At 42.1% G+C, this 24385-nt stretch overlaps 1 protein-coding gene across 3 annotated transcripts in view; it reads left to right on the top strand.

Moving 5' to 3' along the window:
* The window catches only part of PRKAG2 (protein kinase AMP-activated non-catalytic subunit gamma 2), a 210851-nt gene that overhangs the window by 55217 nt on the left and 131249 nt on the right, over window positions 1-24385 (top strand). For all 3 annotated transcript variants that reach the window (XM_083866373.1, XM_083866375.1, XM_083866374.1), the window contains 2 exons: window positions 10926-10997; window positions 22049-22328. In XM_083866373.1, the coding sequence (XP_083722499.1) occupies window positions 10926-10997; window positions 22049-22328 (352 nt within the window). The remainder of the gene's footprint in view (window positions 1-10925; window positions 10998-22048; window positions 22329-24385) is intronic.

Here is a 24385-nt window from a genome sequence, read left to right as displayed (position 1 = left end):
ACAGCCAGTTCTAAAATGTCCTTTCCCATGCCAGCCTCATACTCTGCCCATCTGTCACTGTGGCCGGGGTGTCCTGCTAAGCTGGAAATGTTTCCCACACTCTCCAAGCAGGATCAAATGCTTCTCAACACATTTTGATACATAAACTGTCAGGCAAATCAAATGCAGATTTGCCTGTTTCAGCTCACCAGTGCCTGCTGGGTTTCAAAGCCATTGCAGAGGGCAGAAATGACTTCTGGTGTATGTGGATAATGAGCTTAAGTTTCCAGTTGGGTTTCCCTGAGCGTGTGTTTGCTTGTCCTTTCTCCACAGCATGTTCAGATTGGTCCATTGGAATTGTGGTGCTTAAATGGACTCATAAAGAATAATAAGATGGCTAAAATCAGAAGACTCCTGCTAAAAGAGTCAGAATTTGATATGGCTTGTTTGTTGTTTGTAAGGTTTTCTTCCCTGCACTGGATGTAAACTAGGAACTATTTCTGGGGGGAAAAAAAAGGTCATAGTCCTTGAAAGAAACCTGCAGTTTACTTGGGGAAATATCTTCCTCAAAATTTTAGTACTGCCTGTACAATAATTAGAAAAAACACCCTGGGTATGCGTCATTTCTTCCCTTCCCTTTCCATATGAGGATTATTTCCAAACTGGACCCACTGCAAAAATTTATTTTCAGTAGTGGTTATTTCTGGTGTGAGTGAGTAATCTCTTTGTTGTGTTCTTCTGTTTGTCTCATTGTTCAAAAGATTTTCCAGATGGGCAAGTATTTTATCCATATTTTTTCCAGAAGTGTCACTGGTGTCTTCTAACACCTTCTTCCAAGCAGAGCTGTGATGCTCTTTGAAGCACATCCCTTGAGACAGACTTCAACAAATGACCAGGGCTTGGTGTGTGTGGGCCTGGAAGTGTGAGATTTACTATCCCTTGGACATTGCCAATTCTCTTAACAAACATGCTTTTTCTCAGAACTTGTATAGCTGGACTGTTTTCTCTAAAATTTTAATTCTGGGATTTTTCAGTTGGACACAGTGGTTCCTTCATCTGAGCACTCACCCCATCAGAGACTTAACCCTGTTTTCTACACAGCAGACAAAGCTGTGCAAAGAAAATGTCATCTCAGTAACACTTGGAAGTGCCACCAGAGCTTGGGGCCTCACTGTGCTCCCAGTGCAGGGATGCCTGGAGCGAGTAAAGATGGGATTGAAACTGGGCTGAAATGATCCCGGCTGGGTCCTGCAGCCAAAAATGAGAGCTGGGAACTGGCTCTGCCGGGCTCCTGCAGCCCAACAGGGGAGCTGGGAACTAGTTCTACCGGAGTTCTGCGGCCCACAACAGGGGAGCTGGGAGCTGGCTCTGCCGGGGTCCTGCAGCCCAATAGCGGAGCTGGTTCTGCCGACGTCCTGTAGCCCAAGAGAGGAGCTGGGAGCTGGCTCTGCTGCCGGAGTGACGGCTCAGCCTCCCCAAGCCCAGCGTTGTCATGGCTACGCCGGTGCCCGTGTGTGGAGCCGGAGAGAAGCGCGCTCCGCATTGCTGTGCACGCACCGTAGTAAGAGGCAGTCCCTTGTTTGGACAGCTTTCTAAATAGAGGTGGGGAAAAAACCCCAAAAAACCCAACACCCAACTTTATTTACGCTTTAGACGCTTTAGAGACAGTAAAGGTGGAGAGGTGAGATTCAGGGTTTGAATCTTCCAAAGTTTAAGCAAGTTGCCCAGCCTCTCCCGTACCAGGGAAATGGGAGCACTTTGCCCGTTGGAGATGCTGGCGTTCCCCTTCTCTCTATGACGGATAGAAAGTGTGGGATCATGACTTGTGAACAAATTTCCTTAATGCCTTCCCAGAGCTAATCCAGAAAGCCAGAGCAGGTAATGAAAAATCTCATCCCTGAAGTGCACTCATGAAGCTGTTCTGGACTGGATATGCAGTTTGTAAAGCGCTCTGGATTCCCACAGCATGAATGATGTACTGTAATTTATTAGCATTAGATGTCACTGCTAATTGAAAATCTAGGAATGGCACAAAATCTCACCATCTCTTAGCTCAAAGTCAGGGATGGAACCTAAAGGACATGCAGGCTGGGTTTGGGTAGAATACTGTACTATGAGTGTGATAAAGTCTTCTGGGTTGTCTCTGAGAATCTGAGCTTTTTTCTGTCCTTGAGGGCATTTTATATTGCCAACTTCAGCAAAATGCACCTTTAAATAAGGTGCACCTTTAAATAGAGTTCAGAGTGTGATGAATGAAGACATCCATTCTTTCAGGAAAAGAAAAAGCTAGCTTAGCTTACAAAATAAAGCATATTGTATTTATTGGTCTCTTTTTACATGTGGTGCTAAAGTATAAGAAAAACTGTAGCAAAATGACTGTAAAGTTCATAAAGGTGAAGCTGTTCTCTGTAGCTGCAGAGTGATGTAGGAAAATGTGTCAGGAAAGCACCAAGAGAGGAATCTTTCCTCGTCGTGGACACCATGTGCTTTTCCCCCTTGACCTCCCATTCAGGTCTTCAGCACACAAAGCACAGAATCGTCTTGTTCTTCCTTTTCCTTCTCTAATTTCCTCTTTGCTCCTGCTTTTTTTTTTTTTTCTCCTTATTTATTTTTTTTTTTTTTAGTCAAGAGACTAGGAGATCAGAGCAGGCCCCTCACTTGCCTGGCTTTCCAGCTGTAAGCTTTCTTCTAATTGTCAAGATTATTCACGGTTATTGACTGACAAGAATGAAAAGAGGAGGCAACAGGCAGCTGTCTTCCTAAATGCAGTGAACTGGAAAAAATAGTTTGCAGTTCAAGTATTTATGGCAGAGATCTTTTGCCTGGTGTGAATGTCACCTTTTTTAGTCATATATATGCAAGGGAAAACCCTGCAAGTCCTCCTCAGATAAAGCCATCGGTTGGGGGTTTTCAGTTCTGATTCTATTTTGTTTTACTCTTCCTTGAAGACATGGTTTTTGAAGAGATTTGGCCAATAGAGGGTGGGGAAAGACATAAAAAATGCAAGACACAGTGACTTTTAAAATAGCTGAGGTGTGGAGATTACTTGGTGAGCCTCAGTATGATCCTTGCATTGAATCCCCCTCACATTGTTTGTTCCTGTGCTGCAGCGGCTCAAGTGTTTTTATTACATTATGGCAAAATCATCTTTTGTTTCCTGCAGTTCTGCTATTTCACTGTGGCTGAAGCTGTGTTTTGTAGCAAATGCTGGCTTTTCTCTGCTAATGCATTGGGATCCTGTGTCTCATTTATGTAAGACAAACTCATAAGTATTGAAAAGCACTTTCATTGGCACTGAGTATGTGCCATCCAAATGGTAACATTTCCAGTCTCCTGCAGTCCTCACTTAGAGTCGTGTGTCTTGGTTTCTTAACTCCCTCATCACTCACCTAACCACATTTTCCAGGACTGATGTGTATTATCTTCTGCTTTTACCTTGTGTTTCTAAACTTTGGGTGCTTCTTGAATGAAATGTCTCGCCAGAGAAAGGTTGTCTTTGCCTGAGCACCCAGGAATAGCAGTTAATGATGGGTTTGTATGTGCATCGTGGTGGTGTCACAGGAATTGTTGGGAATTTTGGTTTCCTCCCTGGCATGTTTTCTCTGCTGTTCTCTCACTTTCTCTCTCTTTCTCTCTCCCTTTTTTTTAAGTGACATTTTGTTATTTGCACGTTCGCTAGGTTGTCCATCTGCTGTTGTAATAAACATGCTGCCAGTCACTGCTGTGTGGCTTGTGGTGTGGAGGAGCTGACAAACCAGGCTGTCGTGTGCTTGGGGATCCTAGTCAGGCTTTGCCAGTGTGCCTGTGTGATGCTCTGTGACTTACTGATGATGTGGGGAGCAGCCCCCTCCACCACAGCATTCCCACACAGCCCTGAGCTCTCTGCACATCATAAACATGACAGGGCTCCAGGCAGGAGAGATTCCATCCCACCCCAGGCTGTCTGTGCTCAGCTCATCTGCAAAGGCTCAATCACCAATGAGATACAGTGGAGTTTCCAAGCAGGAGAGCACAAGGCTTGAAAGAAAACTTCATTTTTTTTCTATAAACAGCATAGGAATGTGTTCTAGTGAGTGAAGCCTGATATTGAGAACAACACGAAAAACAAACCATGCTCTCTTGAAAGTTTTTTTGGTGGGTCTTGTCTACAGCCCCAGAAACAAAAGAAAGTGAATTTGCTGTAGACTGCTGGAGATTAATGCCTGTCAGGATCAGTTAACAATTTCAGAAATTAAGAAGGGTGTGCTGGATGCTGCCAGTATCCCATGATCAAGATAACTCAGGAAGAACAGCTTGGAAGACAGCTGTTTTCAGGGAAATATCAAAGACTTATTGGTTTCATGGCTCTCTTTAATCCCTTCCCTTTGAAATTCATAGTTTTAGCAGCTTTTTCTGCCCAAGTGGTGGTAATCCAAGCTGGAGGACCTGTGGTGAGAACAGTGGTTTCAGTAGCTCTTGAGGACCATGTCCACTTCTTGTTGCAGCTGGAAGAAGTGCCTTTGAATTGCACATAGGCTCATTTTCTTCTGCCAAGCTTTCATATGTGAATTTCTTTTACATAGAACATTGAATAATCACCTGATGGATGGGGATTTTCACATATTGAGATCTGGGTTAGATTTCAGTCAGCCATTACTCCATAACCTTTTAGATAGTGCCTCTTTGGGAGTGAATATTTCCCATTTGTTCCAGGCATGTCATTTAGGGGAACTTACCTTCTGTTATTTCTGATATCTGATGCTGTATCCACCTTGAAGTGCACACAGCTGGTCCTGCACAGTCACCCAATAACCCCTGGACTGTGCTGCCTCTGGAACCTTCACATTGTGGACAAAATCATAGAATCATTAAGGTGGGAAAATGCCTCTAAGATTAAAGAGTTTACTGCAAACCTGCCATCTCCTCCATTTCCTCTTGTCCTCTGGCTTGTTTTGGGGGAAGAGACCAAAGCCCACCTGGCCACAACCTCCTTTCAGGGTGTTGTGGAGAGTGATAAGGTCTTCCCTGAGCCTCTTTTTCTCCAGGCTTAACTTCCCCAGCTCTCTCAGCTGCTCCTTATAGGATTTATATTCCAGACCCTTCACTATCCCCCTTGCCCTTTTCTGGACACTCCTCAGCCCCTCAATATCTTTCTTGTAGTGAGGGTCCAAAATCAAGCCCAGGATTCAAGGTACAGCCTCACCAATCAAGTCTCCTTTATCTTATTTCTACCCTCTCTAACTCCCTAGACCTACCTTTTTTTTTTTTTTCCTCTAATGCAAATAGCCTTAAAAGTAATAGCAAACAAATAAATTGGAATAGCCTTGTGCAGTACAAAGCTGGCTTGCAGAAATCCAACCAGCTTTGTACATCTGTTCCTGCCCACTCCCATTGAGTCATACCGAGACTTAGTCACCAGCATCCTCAGTCTCACAGTACAACTTATATATTTCTCTCCAAAACACATGCTACAGTCTAGATGGCATGGGGGAGTGAGAAAAGCAAAGCAATGAGCAACCTACTCCTAAAGGAATAAAGGAATGTAGCAAGTCTTATTATACTTTACTATAACCGGTATATCAAAACAAGAGTAACAAAAGGACAGAAATTCCTGTGTGTGTCAGTTTTGCATCTTTCCTTGTGCAATAATGGAGTGATTTGTTATAAATCCCCAAAGGCTTCTAGATAGGATTGTTCTCAGAAAAAGACAATTTTCTATTCTAGCAGAGCTACCAAGCTATGCCCTCTATTCCACAGAGATCAAACTGTGGATTCTGCTCAAAGGCTATTAGCATACGTAGCATATTTGCTATTCAGAGTTTTACATAGGCTTGTAATAGGTACAAATTCAAGGTTGATCTAAAAAAAACTGCTGGTGTGCAGAATGCAATGAAAGAAACTGTTCACAGCTGATGTTAATAAAAATCCTGACCTTCTTTGTCCTTGCTAGGATATTTGAAGTGCTCATAGCTCAGTAATATCAGCAGAGGAGGAGACTTTGTTAAGGTATGATGCTCAGGATGCTTTCAGCTTTTAGCAATCTTTTGTGAGATCAGAGCTCTTGTCAGCACTCAGCTTAATTCCTCTGTATGTTGTTTTCTTTATTTATTTTAATAAAGGAGCTGTCTCCCCATATTGAAAACTGCCTTAGTAAAGTGTCACCTTCTGCTAGAGTTATGTTGTAAAAAGAAACTGTAATGTCTGGCAGGCATTTCACATCCTTAAATTTGGTGCAATCCTAGCACATATATAGAACTTAGTGAGGCAGAAAAATAAAGCCTCAAAGGTGACACCATCCATAGTCAGGACTGCGTGATACTACCCACACTAGGACTCTGAAGATGTTTATAGCTGAGGAACCCAGACTTTCAGCAGAGGTTGCTTATGGGGCTACCATGAAGTTCTTCTGACCTGAGTCACCCCTGAAATGTAGGCAAAGAGTTGACCATGTTCATGGGGACTCACCACTGTGGGCACAGATTTCACATCCCTGTGTTGTTCACAGTTGTTCATTATGTTTGGACAGACACTTGCAAGCAATGCCAGCAGGGAGCTGTTTGTGAAATATTCTTTTGATACCCAGCCCTGAAATTTAGGACCACTGTTGAGAAGGGCTATAAAAAGGTTCTACTTCCACCCAAAATACGTTGGAAATTGGTCTCTGGGCTGTCAGTCACAAATGCCCCAGCCCTTGCTGGCTCTTTGGCTTCATCCCTTGCAGAGAAGCTTTATCAGCCTAGCTGCCAAAGTAGCCTTGAAACTAAACAATAATACAACAAGAATCCTGTTTATTCTGTGTTGTTTACTGGATTCAGGGCTTTAGTGGTCTGTTATTTAAGTATGCAGGTCTGTTATTTAAGTATGTTTCTTCTTACACTAAGGTCTCCAACTGCAGCAACCTCAAAACCAGAGTGTCTGAGCAAGCCTTTTTGGCAGGAATTCTCCCCAGTAAGGAAAGAAACAGTAAAACTGGCTGGAAAAGGTGAAAAAAATGGTTTGGCTAGGCAGATCTTGCTCCTGCTATTTGACTCTGCTGTGCCAGCCAATGTATTTGCTTTCTGCATCCTCCAATGTGGTTTCCTTTCCTATTCTCCAAAACAGTTCTGAGAAAAACTTCTTTGTTTTCCCAGGATATCAAAGAACAAAAATTTTATTTTTACTTCTTTTCACATAATCCCAAATATTCTGATATAAGAGATGTCAGAAGAAAAGGGGCTGGAATTAAGAAAGATCACCCTCTAGATGTAGGGATAACCCAGTCCAGAATCATGCTAGAGTTAGTCTTACCTTTGGAGGAGAAATTCACGTGAAGAATCTTCCAGATATCTGTTGTTTGCCCAGAGAAAATAGGAAAAGAAGTGTTAGAGAAGAAAAGTGCAAATCCAGACAGAATAATCCTGATTTGCACTGAAAAATCACCTGTTGAGTAGGTGCTGTGGGAGATTCCCCCCCCCGCCCCCCAGGAGGGAGCCTGACTGCTGGCAGGAGCACTGAGGCACAGTTCTGCTGTGTCATGGCTCTGCTCTCCTCCAGGAGAAGCTTTGCTGTCCCTGGGGCTGTGTTCTTCAGTGAACATAACAGGAGCTGCCATGACAGCCTCTTGTAAATAAAAGTGGATTGAAAACGAAATAAATCTGAGGTGACTTTGTGGCTTTAAAGTAAATCTAAAGTGCTCAAGAGGTCATTTTTTCTAGCAGGATGGCAGGAGTGATGTCTGGCTGTCAGATGGAGCAGAGTGATGGAAGGACTGACTAAGGAGCACAAGCATGACAGGAAAACCAACAAAATTTCCAAAACAGGCTTTTCATACTCTTAATTCCATGTTAGCAGCACTAGGACCTGTTTTTTCTCTATAGAGGGGTGATCACAGACTGTGGTCTCTGCAGAAGTTGTCTGTCCAAGGATACAGTGCAGGACTGGTGGACACAGGGCGTGATGCCGTTCTGCAGCCAGGGCTCTGCAGTCTGAAGGACTCTTCCTCCTACCAGGACGTCACTGTGTGACTCTGATTGAGTTTTAAACGTCCCTGCAGAACCATGTGGTTGCCCAGGGAGCTGTTTCCAAGTGGAGTAAAGCAGAGCTGGAGAGCAGGAAAGCTGTCTAAGAACAGCTTCAGTCCCCAGTCACTGGCAGAGCAAGCCTTCTGTGTGTATCTGTTGGCATCAGGTCAGAGCAGTCACACCTGTGCAAGGGTGAGGGCTGCACCATTGGTCTGTCAGGAGTTCTGTGGTATTTTGCAACACTTTTGCACTTTTGGAGCAGTTTGGGTTTTTTTTTTTTTTTTTTTTTTTTTTTTTTTTTTTTTAAGAGTTACTGCATCATCAACTGCATCGTGATGTGTTTCTGGACGAGGAGGAACACAAGACAGAAATTGTTATTTATCTGTATCCTTTAGAAATATTCATGAAGAGGAAATAACCCCTAATATTTTCTTGCTTAACCAACAGATTGGAATTGAGAGAACAGCATTTTTAGCCTGGTATTTGATATATGTGGTTTTTCCTTCTGTAAATGGATGTCTTCATGTATAGAATCCCTCATATATAGAATCCCATGAAAGATTAAAAAATTGTTAGGTAGTAGTTACAATTATAGACTTTTTCACAGGACTAAAAGTACAATTATTACCCACTTTGAAATGTTCAGCAGTGCTATATTAACAAAAAAAAAAAGTCTCATGCTGCCCAGAAAGCTCCAGCTGCAATTATTTTGGCTTACAGGTAGAGATTCGTTTTGGATGTAAAGACAGATGCAGTCACAATACCTCCATGGTATCTGAGAGCTACAAATCAGAATAAGCATTGTCATCTGGGTTTCATGACACTTAGACTTCAGATTTTAATACATATGTGGCTTTAAATTTGGAATTGTAAATGAGAACTGAAATTTAGCTCCTACAAAAATAGTTGTGTCAACCTACCCTCTCCTGGTTTTGAAGGTTTCTGCTCAAATAAAACATTTTGGTTTCATTCCTGGCAGTTCTAGATTTTCTGAACAGCTTTTTCAACCCTGATTAGTAGATATGTGTGCCCTTCAACCCAGTTTCTGCCATCCAGTCTCCAGTCTTCCTATACAGCTGCTTTCCTCCCTGGAAGTTACACCAGGGAGTAATATAGAGGTACTAATATGTGGAGCTCAAAAGAGGTTATTTTCTTGATTCATTCCATGGAAAATTACTTAGCACACATCAGATTCCAGCTTCTGCACTACTGAAGATGGGTAGAGGAAAATGTTGGTAAATCCTTTGGCTAAATTAAACACAAGGGAATATGTTTTTGTATAACTTTCATTAGGCTCTTAAATATCTTCACAGAGATTCCTCAATTAAGTCCTGCAGTAGCATATGGAGTAATAATAATGATGATGATAATAATCTATATATTGATGGTGTTTATAAATGCTATTTATGGCTAAATAATTTTATATGGAGTAAGTAATTTGAATTTTAGTTTCAATCTCTTTCTTTGGTTCTGAGATGTTTCCCTATGCTTTTATTTGCAAACAAAGGTGATGTGAAACAGAGATGCCCAGGCAAGAGGGAGATGTTACATAGTTGAGCTTTGTAGATAGTTCCCATTAAATGTGCATGGATAGAGCTGGGAGCAGATGAACTTGTCAGGAATATGTTTGTTTGGGGCCTAATGATTTGGGGCCAGCTTGGCCAAGCCTGGCTGCTGCTTTTTTTTTTCCCTTTTCAACTTGGCATGAATTACTCCCATGTGTTTTAGTTCCAGTAATTCAATATTTTGTTCCTTATTTTTGTTGCTTGTTATGTAACCAGAATATTTTCAAACACTTGTAAGAATTATGCCTGAGTTGTACACAATTTTTGAGCGTATTTTGACTTTAGTGTGATTACACAAAGCGATGTGATTAGACCTGTGGCTGCTCTGAATTCTGAAGACAAGCAAGCCCTGCAGACTTCATGGATGGTGCTAATTTTTAATTAAGCTCTGTTTGATCACAAATTAAGTTTACATGAAATTGCTATTTATTTATATTTTGAACTCTCTTAAATGGATGCAGATGTGGTGGTTGAGAAGCACTGAATCATTGCATGGAAAGGGTGATGCCTTGCATCTGGGAGGTTCTGTGCTGGGGAGGCATTCCTGACATTTAGAACACTATTTAGGACCCAAGACTCAATTCTTCAGCACACAGCTTTAGGCAACCTCATGTTTCTGGTCATGGAATTGCTCATTATGTACTTTTCTGATCAAACAGATGCTAAACTTGACACTAACATAATTTCCTTATGCATGTAGAAAGGAGCTCTAAAAACCCTGTGGCTGGAACATGAAGTATCATAAACAGAACAGACGGCAGGAGGTGGAATATAATTGCAGTTTGTTTTTGTTAGTTAAAAATGAGCATGTGTGCTTTTCTTATGGCTTTGTTGTCTTCAGTCCTGCAGAATTGGGTGCTCCTCTCCCATTTGTGCAAATGAATTGGTTATTTCCTCCCTGAGCACCGTGTTGGTTTTCTCTGTCTTTTTTTTAGCAGTTACATATTTCTCAGAATGTTGATATACTTTCATTCAGGTTGTGTTTATTGCCATAAATGCTCTTTAAGATCATGCATCCCACTAAAGGCAAGATAGGCATTTGCTGAGCAAGTGGATGTGTTGAAACTGTCATTTCCTACCAATTTTTATGTGGGATTCCAGTACCTCCCCTTGAAAGTTTTAACACAGGACTTTTGGCTTTGACTGTGCAGGTGGCTTTTGATGGTGATGTGGTGCAAGGGCTGCTGAGGGTTCCCTGTTCACTTGTAACTTACATCTGACATTGCTCAACAACTGAGGAGAACCATCAGAGTCCGTGTTATTGCTTGCCAGCAATTGCTGTGGGTGAAGCAGTGGGTGCTCTGGAAATAGACCTGTGGGCTTCAGGCATGGGATGCTCTGATGGAAGGAAGAAGGCATTAATAAAAGACATCAGTTTTTCTTCTCTTCTCTGTGTTTGCAGGATCTCAGCTCATTTGCCATGCCATTCTTGGACGGTGATGTGGAGAGCACAGACAAAAATGCTTCTCGCAAGGTAGGACAGATCCAAAGCTTCTCTTTCTTTGCCGTGCTTGAATCCCTTGTGGTACACACAATTTGTTAGGCTTAAAAAGGCCTGGGATTTTCAACTTCCCTGCCATACCATTAACGTGTTGAGAGTGGTGCACTAAGGCAAATCCAGTGCTTTTTGCACACTTCACCATGACAGTGCCTATGCAGTATAACCTGTAAAGGGTGCAACTTTCTGGTGGTGATGTAAATACTGCAGGTGTTGTGTTTAACACAGCTGTAAATCAGTGAGGTGATGTTGCAAAGCTGCTCAGGAATATCTTTACCTTACAAGATCTGAGGTGTTGCTGCAGAAATATACACTGCCCAAAGAGGAATCTGTGGTTGTTAGTAGGTTTTCCTGGAATTGCCTCCTGATGACTGCTCTCTCTCTGTGGAGGGTTTAACTGTTTGCTGTCCTTGATCTCTCTGTCCTTGGCACTGGAAAGATGAGCTGCTTTCATTTGCTGAAGCCATAGTGGTAGAGCCTTCTTGTGAACAAAGTAGGAAAGTTCCTCCTAAGTATGGGATTAACTCAAGGTTATCCTTGTGGAGGCATTGATTTGTTTTTCTGATGCTATTAAATTAAGCCAACGTAGTCACAGAGTTGGCTTGCTTTAAAAAGGATCAGGACAGCACACTCAATGGGTGACATTGGGGATGGTTATACAGTGCCTACACAATCTTCAGAGCAATAAAAATGGTGGGTGGGATCTGTCATCTTCAGGTCCTGGCCTCCTCGTTTTCACAAAGTACTGAAGTACGAGCTGGTCTGCTAAATGGAAGCCACGTTCTGGGCTTGGCAAAGAGGGCTTCTCCTCCAACCCATGGACAACCCCAAAAGCTGATCTTCAGCTACTCTGCAGACCAGTTTCATCTGTCACAGTATTTACAAGGCTGTGGACCTCTATGACCATTAAACAAGCCATGTGGCAGAGTCTGCACATATAGTTTAAGGCAGACAAAGTAATAAATACTCCTAAGTGAAGCTGATCTGCATCTAGAACAATAATAACTTAGCTCTGTTGACAGCATGAGTTTCTATTCCTTTGCACCTCACAGCTAAGGACAGATGTTTTAAGAATTCCTGCAATCCATCAGCAATTGAATAAGGTTATAACATTGGCCTTGTTCTTTCATCAGGAGTTGCTGATGCTGGGGAACTCTTGTAGATGCCAGGGAAGCTAAAATATACAGTGCTACCAAAAGGTGCCTATTTGAAGGGTTTGAATAAAGTGAACAATGTGATGTTTTTGGAAGGGATAGTCACGCTTGAAGAAGGCAGGGATTTCTAGCTAAAACTTGATTTTTCCACTTAGCACCTTCTTTTCACAAGGAAAGGTGAGAAAGACACATGAATCTCAGTCATGAGGAAATAATGTGCCAAGGCTAATTGCCCTGATGTGCAGAATTACATGATATCATTGAATGACTTCCACTCTACCATTCCTGAATCCTGTAATTTTCTTCTAAGTGGTCTCAGGACTCCTTTTGCACAAAAGCACAGAATCATTTAGGTTGGAAAAGACCTCTGAGATTATTGAGTGCAACCTTAGATCACCACCTGGCCTTTGATGAGTTCATGTCTTGGGAGAACTGGAAGGATATTTCAATAGTTGCCTCTATTTTTGTAGCAAAGTTAAGTGCTGGGGCAAATTCTGCTTAGGAAGTGCAACTGACTTTGGAATAACCACGGAGCTGGGGCTTAATATATGAAGTTGTATTTTTAATTGACCTTTTTGACTGAGTGTGTAAGACCCAGTGATTTTTTTCTACTATTATACTTAGAGCTCTGTTCAACACATGCAACAAAATGGTAAGAAGGGAGCTGGCAGTTGCCCACTTCTGATAAAAAACAGATTGTCTTTTAAAATCCATTGCCACACATATAATCAAATATGTCATTTTCCTCCATGAGAAATATGGGATTTTTTGTGGTAGTGAATGATGAGTAGCATCACGCTGCAGAATTTATTTAGTTCTAATGAAAACTTTGCCAGTCCCTACTGCTGATACATAAAAAAGTGCCCAAGTTACTCTTCAGGGAGGAAGTTCTTAGTTCAAGTTTGAAATCACTGAGTGGTGCGTAACTTTTGTCTATTAAAAGTCAGTATTTCATCAGTAGTTTGGCTTTTTCCATTCACTCATCATGCTGGAGACAGGCAATCCATCAGGGGTGGATTTCTCTTCCTGCACTTAAGTCTTCTGTCACCTGGGCTATAGATCACGAGTAGTTCACAACCCATCTTCCCAATCTGCCATTAATTTAATTCTCTGTTCTTTTTGAAAGGCTTTTAGAAACTGAATTAACATTTTTCACAGGAACTCTCAGCAGTTTACCATGCGAGTGTCCCTCAATCATTATCCTGTGACAACAATCCTCATTACACAGCTAGGAAATTCAAGTCTAGAATTATTTGTTCAGGTTCACGTAGGAATTTTTTGGCAGCAGTGGTAAAGTCACACGCGTTTCCTGAAGTTCAGCCTTAATCACTTCTCATTAATATGTCTACTATTATAAATGATGTATTCTTCTTTCCTTTATGACTAATGGCAGGAAGAGGATAGCAATAGTTTTTACCCTCCTCTTTTGAAGACGGAGAATATAATACTGTGAAGGATCTTGTGTAGAAATGTTTGGCAGGGTGTGATTGAAAATGGTACCTGGGACAGATATTTTTGCCCTTCTTATTGCCAGACAAAATGCCTTAACACGTGTGGGTGGTTTTGCCTAACGCAACTTGTATTGCTGACTGCCCCATGCTCAAAGGTGGAGCTCTACAGAAATGGTTTAAATCCTTCTTGCACAGAGACCTTAGAGGATCATTAAAGACAGAAATATAGACAAGAACGAAGTCTATAGTCTGGGAGCTGAAAAGCAATCAGATTGACTGCATTTCCTCAGCCTGGGAAAAGGCAGTGGAAGAGGGGCAGTTTAGAGACCTGGAAAATCATGAGTGGTTGTGGGAGCATCATTCAGAAAATAATTCTGGTACAGTGTGGCAGGGCAGGAGTCAGGGATGAGTGCCCCTCTGCACCCAAATGATTCTATCAGTTTTAGAAGTCTTAACACCTTAAATGTTTATAGATCTTTCATCTCAAATGTAGGTTAAAGGATAAGGTGTGGAGATTGCAGGACTTGCAGGACAGCCATTACCTTCAGCTTAAAGCCCAGGCTTGTGAATGATCAAAAAGAAAAAAAATTACACAGGAAACTTGTTTATGAGGAGTCAGCTAGCAAATTATAGATGAAGGAGGGTAGAGGTGGGAGAAAAGATGTTTGAAGAATAATATTGATCCATTTCTTTATGGAAATAGCAGAATTGTTACAAAAATATAGGCAAAAGCTTGGAAAAGAAGTGTGCATTAAAAATTCTTTTCTCTATGTAGGGAGAAAGCTGGTGAGATGTTTATCCTAAATTGCAAAGGTGGCTCTATCCTATTAATAGCTTAAGTGTCTTTAAAGCATAAGCTGTTAAAGTAAGATATTTTAAAATTAAATCCAAACAACTCTGATGAAACACTCTTGAATGAAGTGGCAGAGCTTTCTCTGCCAAGTGTTGATTGTGAATAAATCATGGAGCAGAGATGAAGTTTCAAAAGACTGCAAAAAAGGCAATTACTGTGTTAATATTTATGATGTTTGCAATTAGGATAATGTACAGGTTTGTCAAACATTAGGCCTGAGCAAAACAATGAAATAGCTAATGTTGGCTAGTTAATGATGCTGTTATAATAGACTCATTTGGATTGAAATTAATTGTAAATGGTTCTTATTGAACAAAGGTGGGAGTTTAAATGAATTATAAATTTGGTTGAGAAATGTCATAGCGTTGGTGTCACGTATATAGAAGAGTAAAACAAGTCATTTTGATTTAAGGGACTGGAATGTGACTGAATAAACATGGAACCTAGTAAATGAATAAAAACCTGGCTGCTAAAATAAATGGAGACTCAGCAGTGGAAAATTTTGTTTCTAGGCAGACAAAACATTCTATTGCTGTACTATATCATACCTTATCAGTGGTTTGAAAGATAGACTCATTGCTGGTACAGTTTGTGGTTTATACAAAAAATGAGAGGGGAGAGAGTGGCAAATTGAGAGTGGTAAATTCTGAGCAAGAGACTGATGCAGAATTACATGACTCACTTAAAGCACAATTTGCAAATGAACAGCCCATCTCTATTTGGCCAACTTGTGATCAGTTACACCTTGGAGCATCTAATGCAGAATTTTTGGAAGTCTTTCACAAAGCCTGGGTTAGATTTTGAGAATAGCTGTAGGCAATCAGCTGTTTGTGGATTCTGGATGTGACTCAGTGGTTAAAGGATTAGTTTGGGTTCAATGAACAAATGTACAACCTACAAATGAATGAAAAGAGTGAAAGTAGAGGTTTTGTTCCAACTGTGTTTGGCACTAACTCACTGTTCTGCTATCAGCAATGCAGGGAAGTGTTGGTGAAATATTATCAGACTATTGGGAGAGTGACTCCAGTATTGAAGGATTCCAAGGAGTGTTTTGTCTTGCAACTGTTTTTGTTTTGTCCCGTTACTCATGGGAATGGCACAAGCAACCCCTGGATAAGAGAGGAGAAGAAAAAAAAAAAAAAAAAAAACCAAAAAAAAAAACATTTTCAGCCCTTCCTTCCTCATTCATTGGCAAATAAACCTCTTTTGGATTTACTTTTTTCACAGTTGTTTAATTGTCCATTTTTTATGAGCAAGGAAGATGGGGAGCAAGTCCTGGGTAGTGCCCCAGCCTTGGCATGGGGCACCTGCAGTGGGTACAGGGAGCCTCAGGGCAAGGACAAGTCTGACAACCACTGCGCTGTGATGTGCATGGCTCCTCCCCATCCACTGCTTTAAAATAAATGTATTCAGGGGTTAGGAACTGGATACGGAGCCAGCCCTGCTCTTCCCTCTCCTAATGCCTGCTTTCTGTCTTTGAGCAGCCCTGGTCACTGCTGGAAACCTTCCCCTGACCATGTGTGCAGCAGTGCAGAGCTCCCAGAGCCTGCCAGAGCAGCCAGCCTCATCCCATTGTGTTTTAATCTGGGAAAGTGTCATCGTACTTTAGTTTTGGGAAGTGACATCTCTGACCCTGTAAAATACCATGCCATCTCTACTGGTACAGCTCATGCAGAACGAAGGGGACCAGTGGTGGTGAATGTGAACACTGGGAGAGCAAGTCCTTCATTACCTTTCAGTCTAATGAAGTCAGCTCTTGTGTCTCTGTGAGCTCTTTTGTTCCACCAGGACGAGAGAATCATCCAATTAACTTTATCAAAGGGCTTTTTTGTTGGGATTCAGTGGAAGGGCAGGAAACAAGTGCAGACATCTATCTGGTGTATTGTCTCTAATTGTGTTTACTGTCCCTGTCAAGGATGGTGGGAGGTAATTCCTTTTCTGTTACTCGCCTTTCAAAAAAATTTTAAGTGAAGTGGCAAAATAAAGGTCAAATAACTCACTATTGTAAAAGCAAACAGAACTCCACACTGCTCCATAAATATCCTCACTGTTCAGGGTTGGAGAAAAAGGGAACAGAGCTCAGGAGCATTTTATAACTTTTACCTGAATTCAGAAGAATTTTGAAAGACTATTTAGATTGAGCCCATTTGTGTTCAACAGAATATTTTTTCAGCCTGTTCTGAGAAATGAAACTAAATTCACCACAAAGTGAACCAGAGCCAGAGATTTTTCAGAGAGAGCATCCTCTGGGGAAGGCTGTGTGCTCAGTCAAGGATCTATGGCAGGAGAGCAGAGGGGATGGCTGTGAAGAGGTGCTGTGGCAGAGGCACAGGCAGTGCTTGGATTTCCAACACAGTTTCTGCCTGTCCATGGTCAGGGTCTTCTCAGCAGAGCTCATTCATTTTTTTGGCACGTAGCTTTGGCAGGACACTTCTCTCCCCTGCAGTTCAGAGCTCCTTAAATTCTAGGTTGGGAACAGAAATTCCTTCTTAGAGAGGACTTTATCTGGCAAAAAAAAAGAGGGATCAGATTTCCACTATAAAGCAAAGGAACAAAACTAATAGTGTTGGGAAAATTTCTGCCTGTGGCAGAGCTGAGATGGGTGGTTGTGAGGATGACGAGAGACCAGTTTGTGGTGAAATATGAGTAGTTTGCTATCTTAGCCCATTGCACTGGGGATTATCATATTGTAGTGATTAAATGTAGTGCACTTCAATATTTCTTGTTAAATAAGATGAAGATTTGCAAGCCAGGTAAAAAAATAGATGAAGGAAAAGATTGGTATTGAAAGGATGAGTGCTGGATGGAGGAACAGAACCAGTGGGATTTCCCCAATGTCACTCCTGGGTATTTGCCAGTAAAGCTGAGACAAAAAATAGAAGCACAGAACCAAATTTGTTAACCATGCAAAGGAGGGGTTTTTTAATCATAGGGAGGGATCTTGTACAGGAAGACCTGGATGACCTTCAGGATGGATAATTCTTAACAGCACAAGGTTATTCACTTGATGTGTGTTAACCAGAGCAACAAGTAAAACAGTTCAGGGAGTGTTCTCTTGGCCTGAAGGTGAAGGGTTTGGCCACAATCCTGTTGCAGAGCCAAACTCTAGGTTAGGAGAAAGGAAGAAGAGATTAGGAAGAGAGAAAGATTCCATCATCCAAGTGAAATGACAGGGGCAGCTTTCATAACCTTAATTCCTCATAGTGAAATCTTCCAGAGCTCCTTAACTCGGGGCAAATGCCCCACTAGCACTTTCTGTTTCACTCAGAAAATGGAATGCTGAGTCTGCAAGATGCCAAGCACTGTAACATGTCTCATTTCGTTGCTTTGTTTCCAACAGTGGATAGTTCTGGATGCATTTCAAAACATGCCTATGGTCACTTACACTTTGCTCTGTGTACACCAGAGCAAAATCTCTCCCTGGTCCCCAGCTGGGGATCATTTTGTGCTGTGAAACATGAAAACTGATAACAACTTAGTGCATTTTAGGAGATTTTTTTTTGTCCTCAGTGCTGTGTGAGATAACCAGTTTAGCCTTGAGCAAGTGCAGTTGGTCACCAGAATCAGCACATCTGATGTAGAACAGGGCTCTGCTCTGTTGCTTCACCTCCCTGGAGAGCAGCACACTGCTGTGGGCTGAGGGTTGGGTTACACTGGCACTATCACCAACTGCTAATTTAGCCCTATTCCAGCTCTGTTCTCTGCAGGCATAAGGTCAGAGGCTGACATTTCTCTCCAGCATAGCCAGTCTTAAGGTTTAAGGAGTCCAGGGTTGGGCACAGAGCTCAAAGATCCCATTTATGCTTTGCACAAAGTCAGCACAGGAAATGTTGTGTTGTTAGTTGCTTGATTGGGTTTTTTTTGTTTGTTTTGTATTTGTTTTTTGGTTTTTGTTGGTTTGTGTGTGTGTGTGTTGTTTTTTTTTTTTTAATTAGGTGAACAGTCTTAGTACTTAGAAGAACTTTTCAATTTTTAAAATTAGATCTTATTTGTGCATGGATTAATATTGTACTTGCATTGCGTGTTTGGCTTCTTTATCTCCAAGAGGCCAATTGTCTGTTTGTGATAAAATGAGCTATATTCCCATGTGCGTTTATATTGGTTTTTAGGTGTGTTTCGTATTTCTGCCCATTCTCTTTTTACAGGTCCTCCTGGACCAACACAAATTGATTCACAGTGCTTAGTAATGTGAGAAACCAGGGTGTAATACTTTTATTTTGCTACTACAGCTCAGCTGGGGGAATAGTTATCTTGCCAAAGAACACGTGGGAGTTTTCAGCCCACCTGCCTGTCACAGCTTCAGGGAATGAGTCCAAAAAGCTTGAAGAACAGGCTGATGAATGATCTAGCTGTGTAACCTGCCTCTAGCATCACTGCCAGAGTTGTCACACCAAGTCTGCATGGGCTGATGGGGTTTATTCCTCAGCAAAGATTCTTCGGCATTTCCAGCTGAAGCATGAAAATGAACATTGCCTCATGACTTTTGGATATGCTCTGACAACTGTTGCTGCTGATTTTACTTGCAGAAGCACCTAATCATCTTTTAAAACTTGCAATCCCTTAGCCACAAATGATATTCTAAGCAAGCAATCCTGTTGTAATTCCCCAAGCAAAATCACAAGTATTTACCCACCGTGATAGTGGGTGTAACCTGCGTGTAATTAACAAGCTGGGGAAGAATTCAATGTAGTAATTTCCTTTAATTTGGTAGCATGCACATGTGTATTTAGCAGAGTGCCCCTGGTGCTCTGACAATTAATTAATTCATCTGCCTGGCACGATGGAGAGAAGGCAACTGGTTGTGACTGCGATAAATCAAAACACCCTGCTGCTTCTGCTCAGAATTTGAGAACAATTTGTTTTTGTGTCTGGCTTGCATGTAGAAGGGAATACCGACCTTTTTGACAAATTGTTGTTTGAAATTTTACATCTTCAAAATTGCTTTAGTGTGTAAGGACACCACAGTAGTTTTGAAGTGTCCCCTATCAGTGTGTCATTTTAAGCAAACAAGCATGCAAAAAAAGATAACATGAAGCCTTAAGGGTAGTGCCAGAATGAGATCCTTGGCTTTACAAATGTCATGGCTTGTCACTTTAGGAAAAAATATAATGAACTCACTGTCCTGGAAACACACCTAAACTACAGTAGCAGTGGCAGATTTGGATCATGATTAAAATAAGCTAGAAAATGTAACTACTCCTCACTTTCAGGCAGCAGATTTGGCAGCAGACCTGTTTAAACCGCCATGCAGAAGGAGGTGCCATTGTGCTACTTGGTTGTTCCTTGAACTGTGTAGTTATGAGGAGAACAAGGCATAAGTAGTCTCAGATGATTTACAGATGATATTTTAGTAAAGTTAATGAGCTTTTATGAGAAAGCTATCACTTTGGGACTGCTTTACCCATGACAAAAGTGCAATTTGTTTATGAATTTTCTATAATGTGGTTATTATTCCAGGTCTCAGTTGAGGAACTGTGCTCTATTATTCCTGATAAATACTCACTGGGAGACAGTCTAAGTGCTGGAGGACTTAGAGTGGGAATAAAGGAGATACAGTCCTCGTGGCAGAATAGATGTGTGATTTGGAATGAGTTTTCAAGATTGCACATAGAATCTGTGACAGAGTTAGGAGGCGAACCTGAGCCTCAGGCAACTGCATTAACCATGAAACACTGCTTTTTTCTTCTCTTGTGGAGACTGTCCAGAGTCAGTTGTTGCTTTTGGTAGTTGCTGTTGGTTCAGTTAGAATTGATTTATCTTTTTTAAAAACTTCCCCTTGAGGGCAACTTCTTCCCTAATTCATCTATAAAAGGACAGGTAGATATGTTTGAGACATTTTTGCCCACACAGTCAAAAACAGGAATGCAGTTATAAAAAAGTTGTTCTGTCTCTTGTCAGACATGTCTGTGCTGTGCAGAGGAACACAGAGCAGAATTCATCATCTGAGCAGGGCTGTGCTGGCACATGTCTGTGCCCCTCTTAGTGACCCACACTATCTGTGTCCATCTCCCAGACAAGGTGCCACTTGCTGTTTGGATTAGAAACCCTCCCAAAAGGGAGACTGTGATCTCTGCAGGCCTTTCTGCAGTTCCACACATTGGGACCTGCTCCAGCTCTGTCCCATACCAAGTGGAAAGAGGAGCTGGTCTAAAGTGTGTGTGCAGGACACAGAAAGGACTACAAAAAGGGGGACCCTGAGTTATGGAGGAGGTAGCTATTTGATCATTTGCTGCTTGTAAATATTTCTGCAAGTGAATAAACATTATTTTGAAAAGGGAATTATTTGCATGGATTTTAAACTTTGCTGACCATTTTTGGTTGGGTTCATACACACAAGCCATTCATCGACCCAAAGGAGAGCATATGTGCCTGTGTGGTTTCCTTTCATCTAAATCATCCTAATGAAACATGCTATTTTCCCCTAAAATGACTCCCATGGCAGCAATGCCCTCACCAAACTGGACTGACAGACATCAGGAGGCATCTCCACAGGCAGGAGCTGCTGCCTGCTCCATCCCTGCTGCTTTGTGTTGAGTAATTGGGCAGAGAGGAGCAGGGGCTGTGGGCACATCCACCTTGGCCTTGGCTTAAGCATTCCCTGGTGACCTGAAACCCACTGCTGCCTTCTGCCAGGAACAGAGCCCTTCATTCATGAGAAATGCCCCCAGCTAAAACAGCAGCCTTATACCCACAGAACTACTTTGTGCTTCCAGAAGGAAATAAACTCTCCATATAGCCCAGGCACGTGCAAATCCCACAGAGATGTTGGGTCAGCTTCTGTTAATTGTATGGAGGGGAGAATTTAATCTTAGTTCAATTTTTTTGGTTTGTTTTTCTGGGTTTTCTCCCCTTCGTTGGCGAGCCCTCACAGTGCAGAGCTGTGCTGTGCACAGATATTTACACTGCTGGAAAGGCAGCACAGGTCCCCAAAGGGATACAGCTGTTAGAAAGGTCATATCCCAGTTCAGGTAATTAGCCAGGAACGTCATCACTCTAAAATGGTTCCTCTATTTTTGGGATGGGAGTTGCAGTCCCACAGTTGTGGCTGTGGCTGGCGTCATGGAGGCCTGTTGGGCACCTGGGGACTTGTGTGCTGTGCTGAGTCACATCATGGGATGGAGATTTAAGTACTGTGGGTAGGTGCTTAAATTCGTGGGGAAGACTTCGGGGCACCGTGTTTCCTCTAACCACAATCATTCATTGCCTTAAATAAATTCATTGCCAGTCATCTTTCATTTGTCTGAGGAAGCATGAGGGATGTGTGACAAATAAAAGCAGTAGACAAATTCCTGCATTATATGTGTGATAATAAAATGTATGCACACCTTGAAATGTTGTTTGTGAAGTTCAGGGTGTCTTTAGGAGCAAGGGGCAGCATGAGGTCAGAGAGGTGGCACACACACACCTGCATGTCAGCAGAGGGAGGTGCTGGGGAAGGTGAGCTCTGGCTAATCACCACCCTAACAAACAGGAGTTGGCTCTGTTGAGACAAGTTCAGAGATCCAGAAGGCCTGAACTGAACTGAATTAATGGAGGTTTTTCTTCTCTTCCTTCTTCTCTCCTCCTCAGGTGGACGAAAGCTACTCAGCCAGCAGTCCTTCAAAAGGCCTTTTCTCAAAAGGGCTCCAGAACCGACCTTCCAGCCCTGTTTCTGCCCCTGTGAGATCCAAACACAGTCCTGGCTCACCCAAAACAGTGTTCCCCTTCCCCTACCAGGAGTCTCCCCCACGCTCCCCACGCCGAATGAGCTTCAGTGGGATCTTCAGGTCCTCCTCCAAAGAGTCTTCCCCCAATTCTAACCCGTCTACCTCTCCTGGGGGCATCAAGTTTTTCTCCAGATCAAGAAAAAGTAAGAAATTGCTCATGTTATTTCAGGAAGATACACGGTACCTCTGGGCTTGGCCCATTCTTTACCTGCGGTAGTGAAGTAAGTGCAGATGAGGCATGTGCTGATTGTTCCTTCTCTCTTTCACTGACCGTGTGTTGTGGGTTTCTGACATCCTGGCCATTAGGTGTGACTTCTGCAGGGCCAGGGACACCTCAGGGGCTCCTACTCCTGTGCTTTGTTTAGAAATCCTTTGTCCACATTAGTGGGAGTTTTCTGGATGGTTTCACCGAGGCTGGTTGGATATCAGTGCCAGGACTTGAGAAGAGCTGGAGATGTTCCTGGGATGTGTGGTGGAGGTGGGCACTCCTTGATGTCACTCAGGAGTTACAGGAGACCCCAGAGGGAATTTCAGCTGTGTTTTCAAACTGGTATTTATTTGGCCTTTTGTAGGAAGGGCAAGCGACCTTTGCTGGGTGGAAATAAATTATATTTGTTTCCAGTCAAATGACTGTGTGATAGGGGATATTTGAGGGGTATAATTAAGGGGATATTTGAGCTCCTCTGCAAGAATATGAAAGGCAGAGCAAACCTCCTTGTCTCAGAGCACTTACTATATGCAGCTTTATACTGGGGGAAGATTTTAGCTCTTCAGCAGCCTGTGTGCTATTAACACACTGCTAGAACTCAGAAATGAGCAGGGTTGAGAACAGCTTCAATTTTAAAACTTTCTTACTGAACAAAGTTTCCCAGTGCTGGTCAACAAACCAAACCTGGTCTGCATGAAGGTTTAGTGTCTGTGGGAAGGGAGCAGAGTTACAGGGGAAAGAGAGGAGTAGTGTCTTGATGGATTGTCAGACCACAGTGAGTTTTCAGTCTGTAAACAGAAGAAATAATGAAAGATTGTTGGCAAATCTTCTGTGACGATGTAGGTGGAGAATTGGTCTTATGCCTGTGTTGGGCTATGTGTTTCCTGCAATGTATTGGTAGTTTTCAGTGATTTTAAATACTAGAGAGGGACCATCTCATTTTTATTTATGAGAATTTCTCTTAAAATCATTGGCTTTAATCAGAGCAAGTCATTTCAGAATGACTCGTGCACAAGAACACAACAATACAAACCCATACAGGATTTTTCTCTTTCTTTATCAGAAGTGCTGCTGAAGATTCATTGAAATGGTGTCTTTTCCACTCCTCGCCTCTCTCTAAAACACCATCAGGAGATTGAAAGTAGGAGTCAGTGTTTCTGAAGGGCTCAGAGAAGGCTCTCTACCTCTGTTCAAGGATATTTGTTCATCCCTGCTTGAAGTTCAAGAATGATTTTTACGCTCCCCTCCTGTTAAAACTTCACAATAATTAAAATCCTTTTAAGCTCTTCTTGCTAGTCCACATAGGTTTGAATGTGGCCTTTAAATATTGGCAGTATCCTGCTGATGGAGTGGGCAGAGAAGGGCTCTCTGCTGCATGAATAGCAGCAATTTAGACTGCAGAGCAAAGCCATCCTGGGACTTTGTAATCAACTTATCTAAGCAGCCAGCACTATTTAAGCCCTAGCAAGGTACAACAGAATATTAAATAAAGGAATCTTCCAGGAGTCAGCAAAATCCTTTTGATAAGGTCACATTTCTGCCTCAGGAACAGGCTTGGAATGGGGCCATGCTATATTTGAGCCAACAGAAAGTATCCATGACCCTGCTGCTCTGGGAGCCTTGCAGGAATTGCACTGGGCTTGGGTGCTCGTGGTCTTTTGTTCTTAAAGCAAGAGAGACAGCCTCTTAGAAAGAGTGTGCTGATTTTAATTGCTGTTTAAATTGATAACTCTTCTCTTTCCACAGCTTTTTGCAAAATAGAACATTTCTTACCCTGCTTTCACAGCATTTAGCTCTCTTACAGCAAATCTAATGCAGATACCCATCACTACCACGTTAATTTTATTCCAAATGTGCTAAACAGGGGGCAGCAATTAATTACAGTCTTGGAGTTTACTATCTTTAATTAACTTTGATAGGATTTTATTTAGCAAAACCCTTTCAAGACTTCTGGAAAAGTATGGGTTAGCATTTCTGCTGTATTATTATATT

The sequence above is a fragment of the Zosterops lateralis genome (assembly GCF_965231275.1).
Source record: "Zosterops lateralis genome assembly, chromosome: 1".
Classification (NCBI taxonomy): Eukaryota; Metazoa; Chordata; class Aves; order Passeriformes; family Zosteropidae; genus Zosterops; species Zosterops lateralis.
Note: the sequence above shows the minus strand (reverse complement) of the source record. Positions and strands in the feature narration are given on the sequence as shown.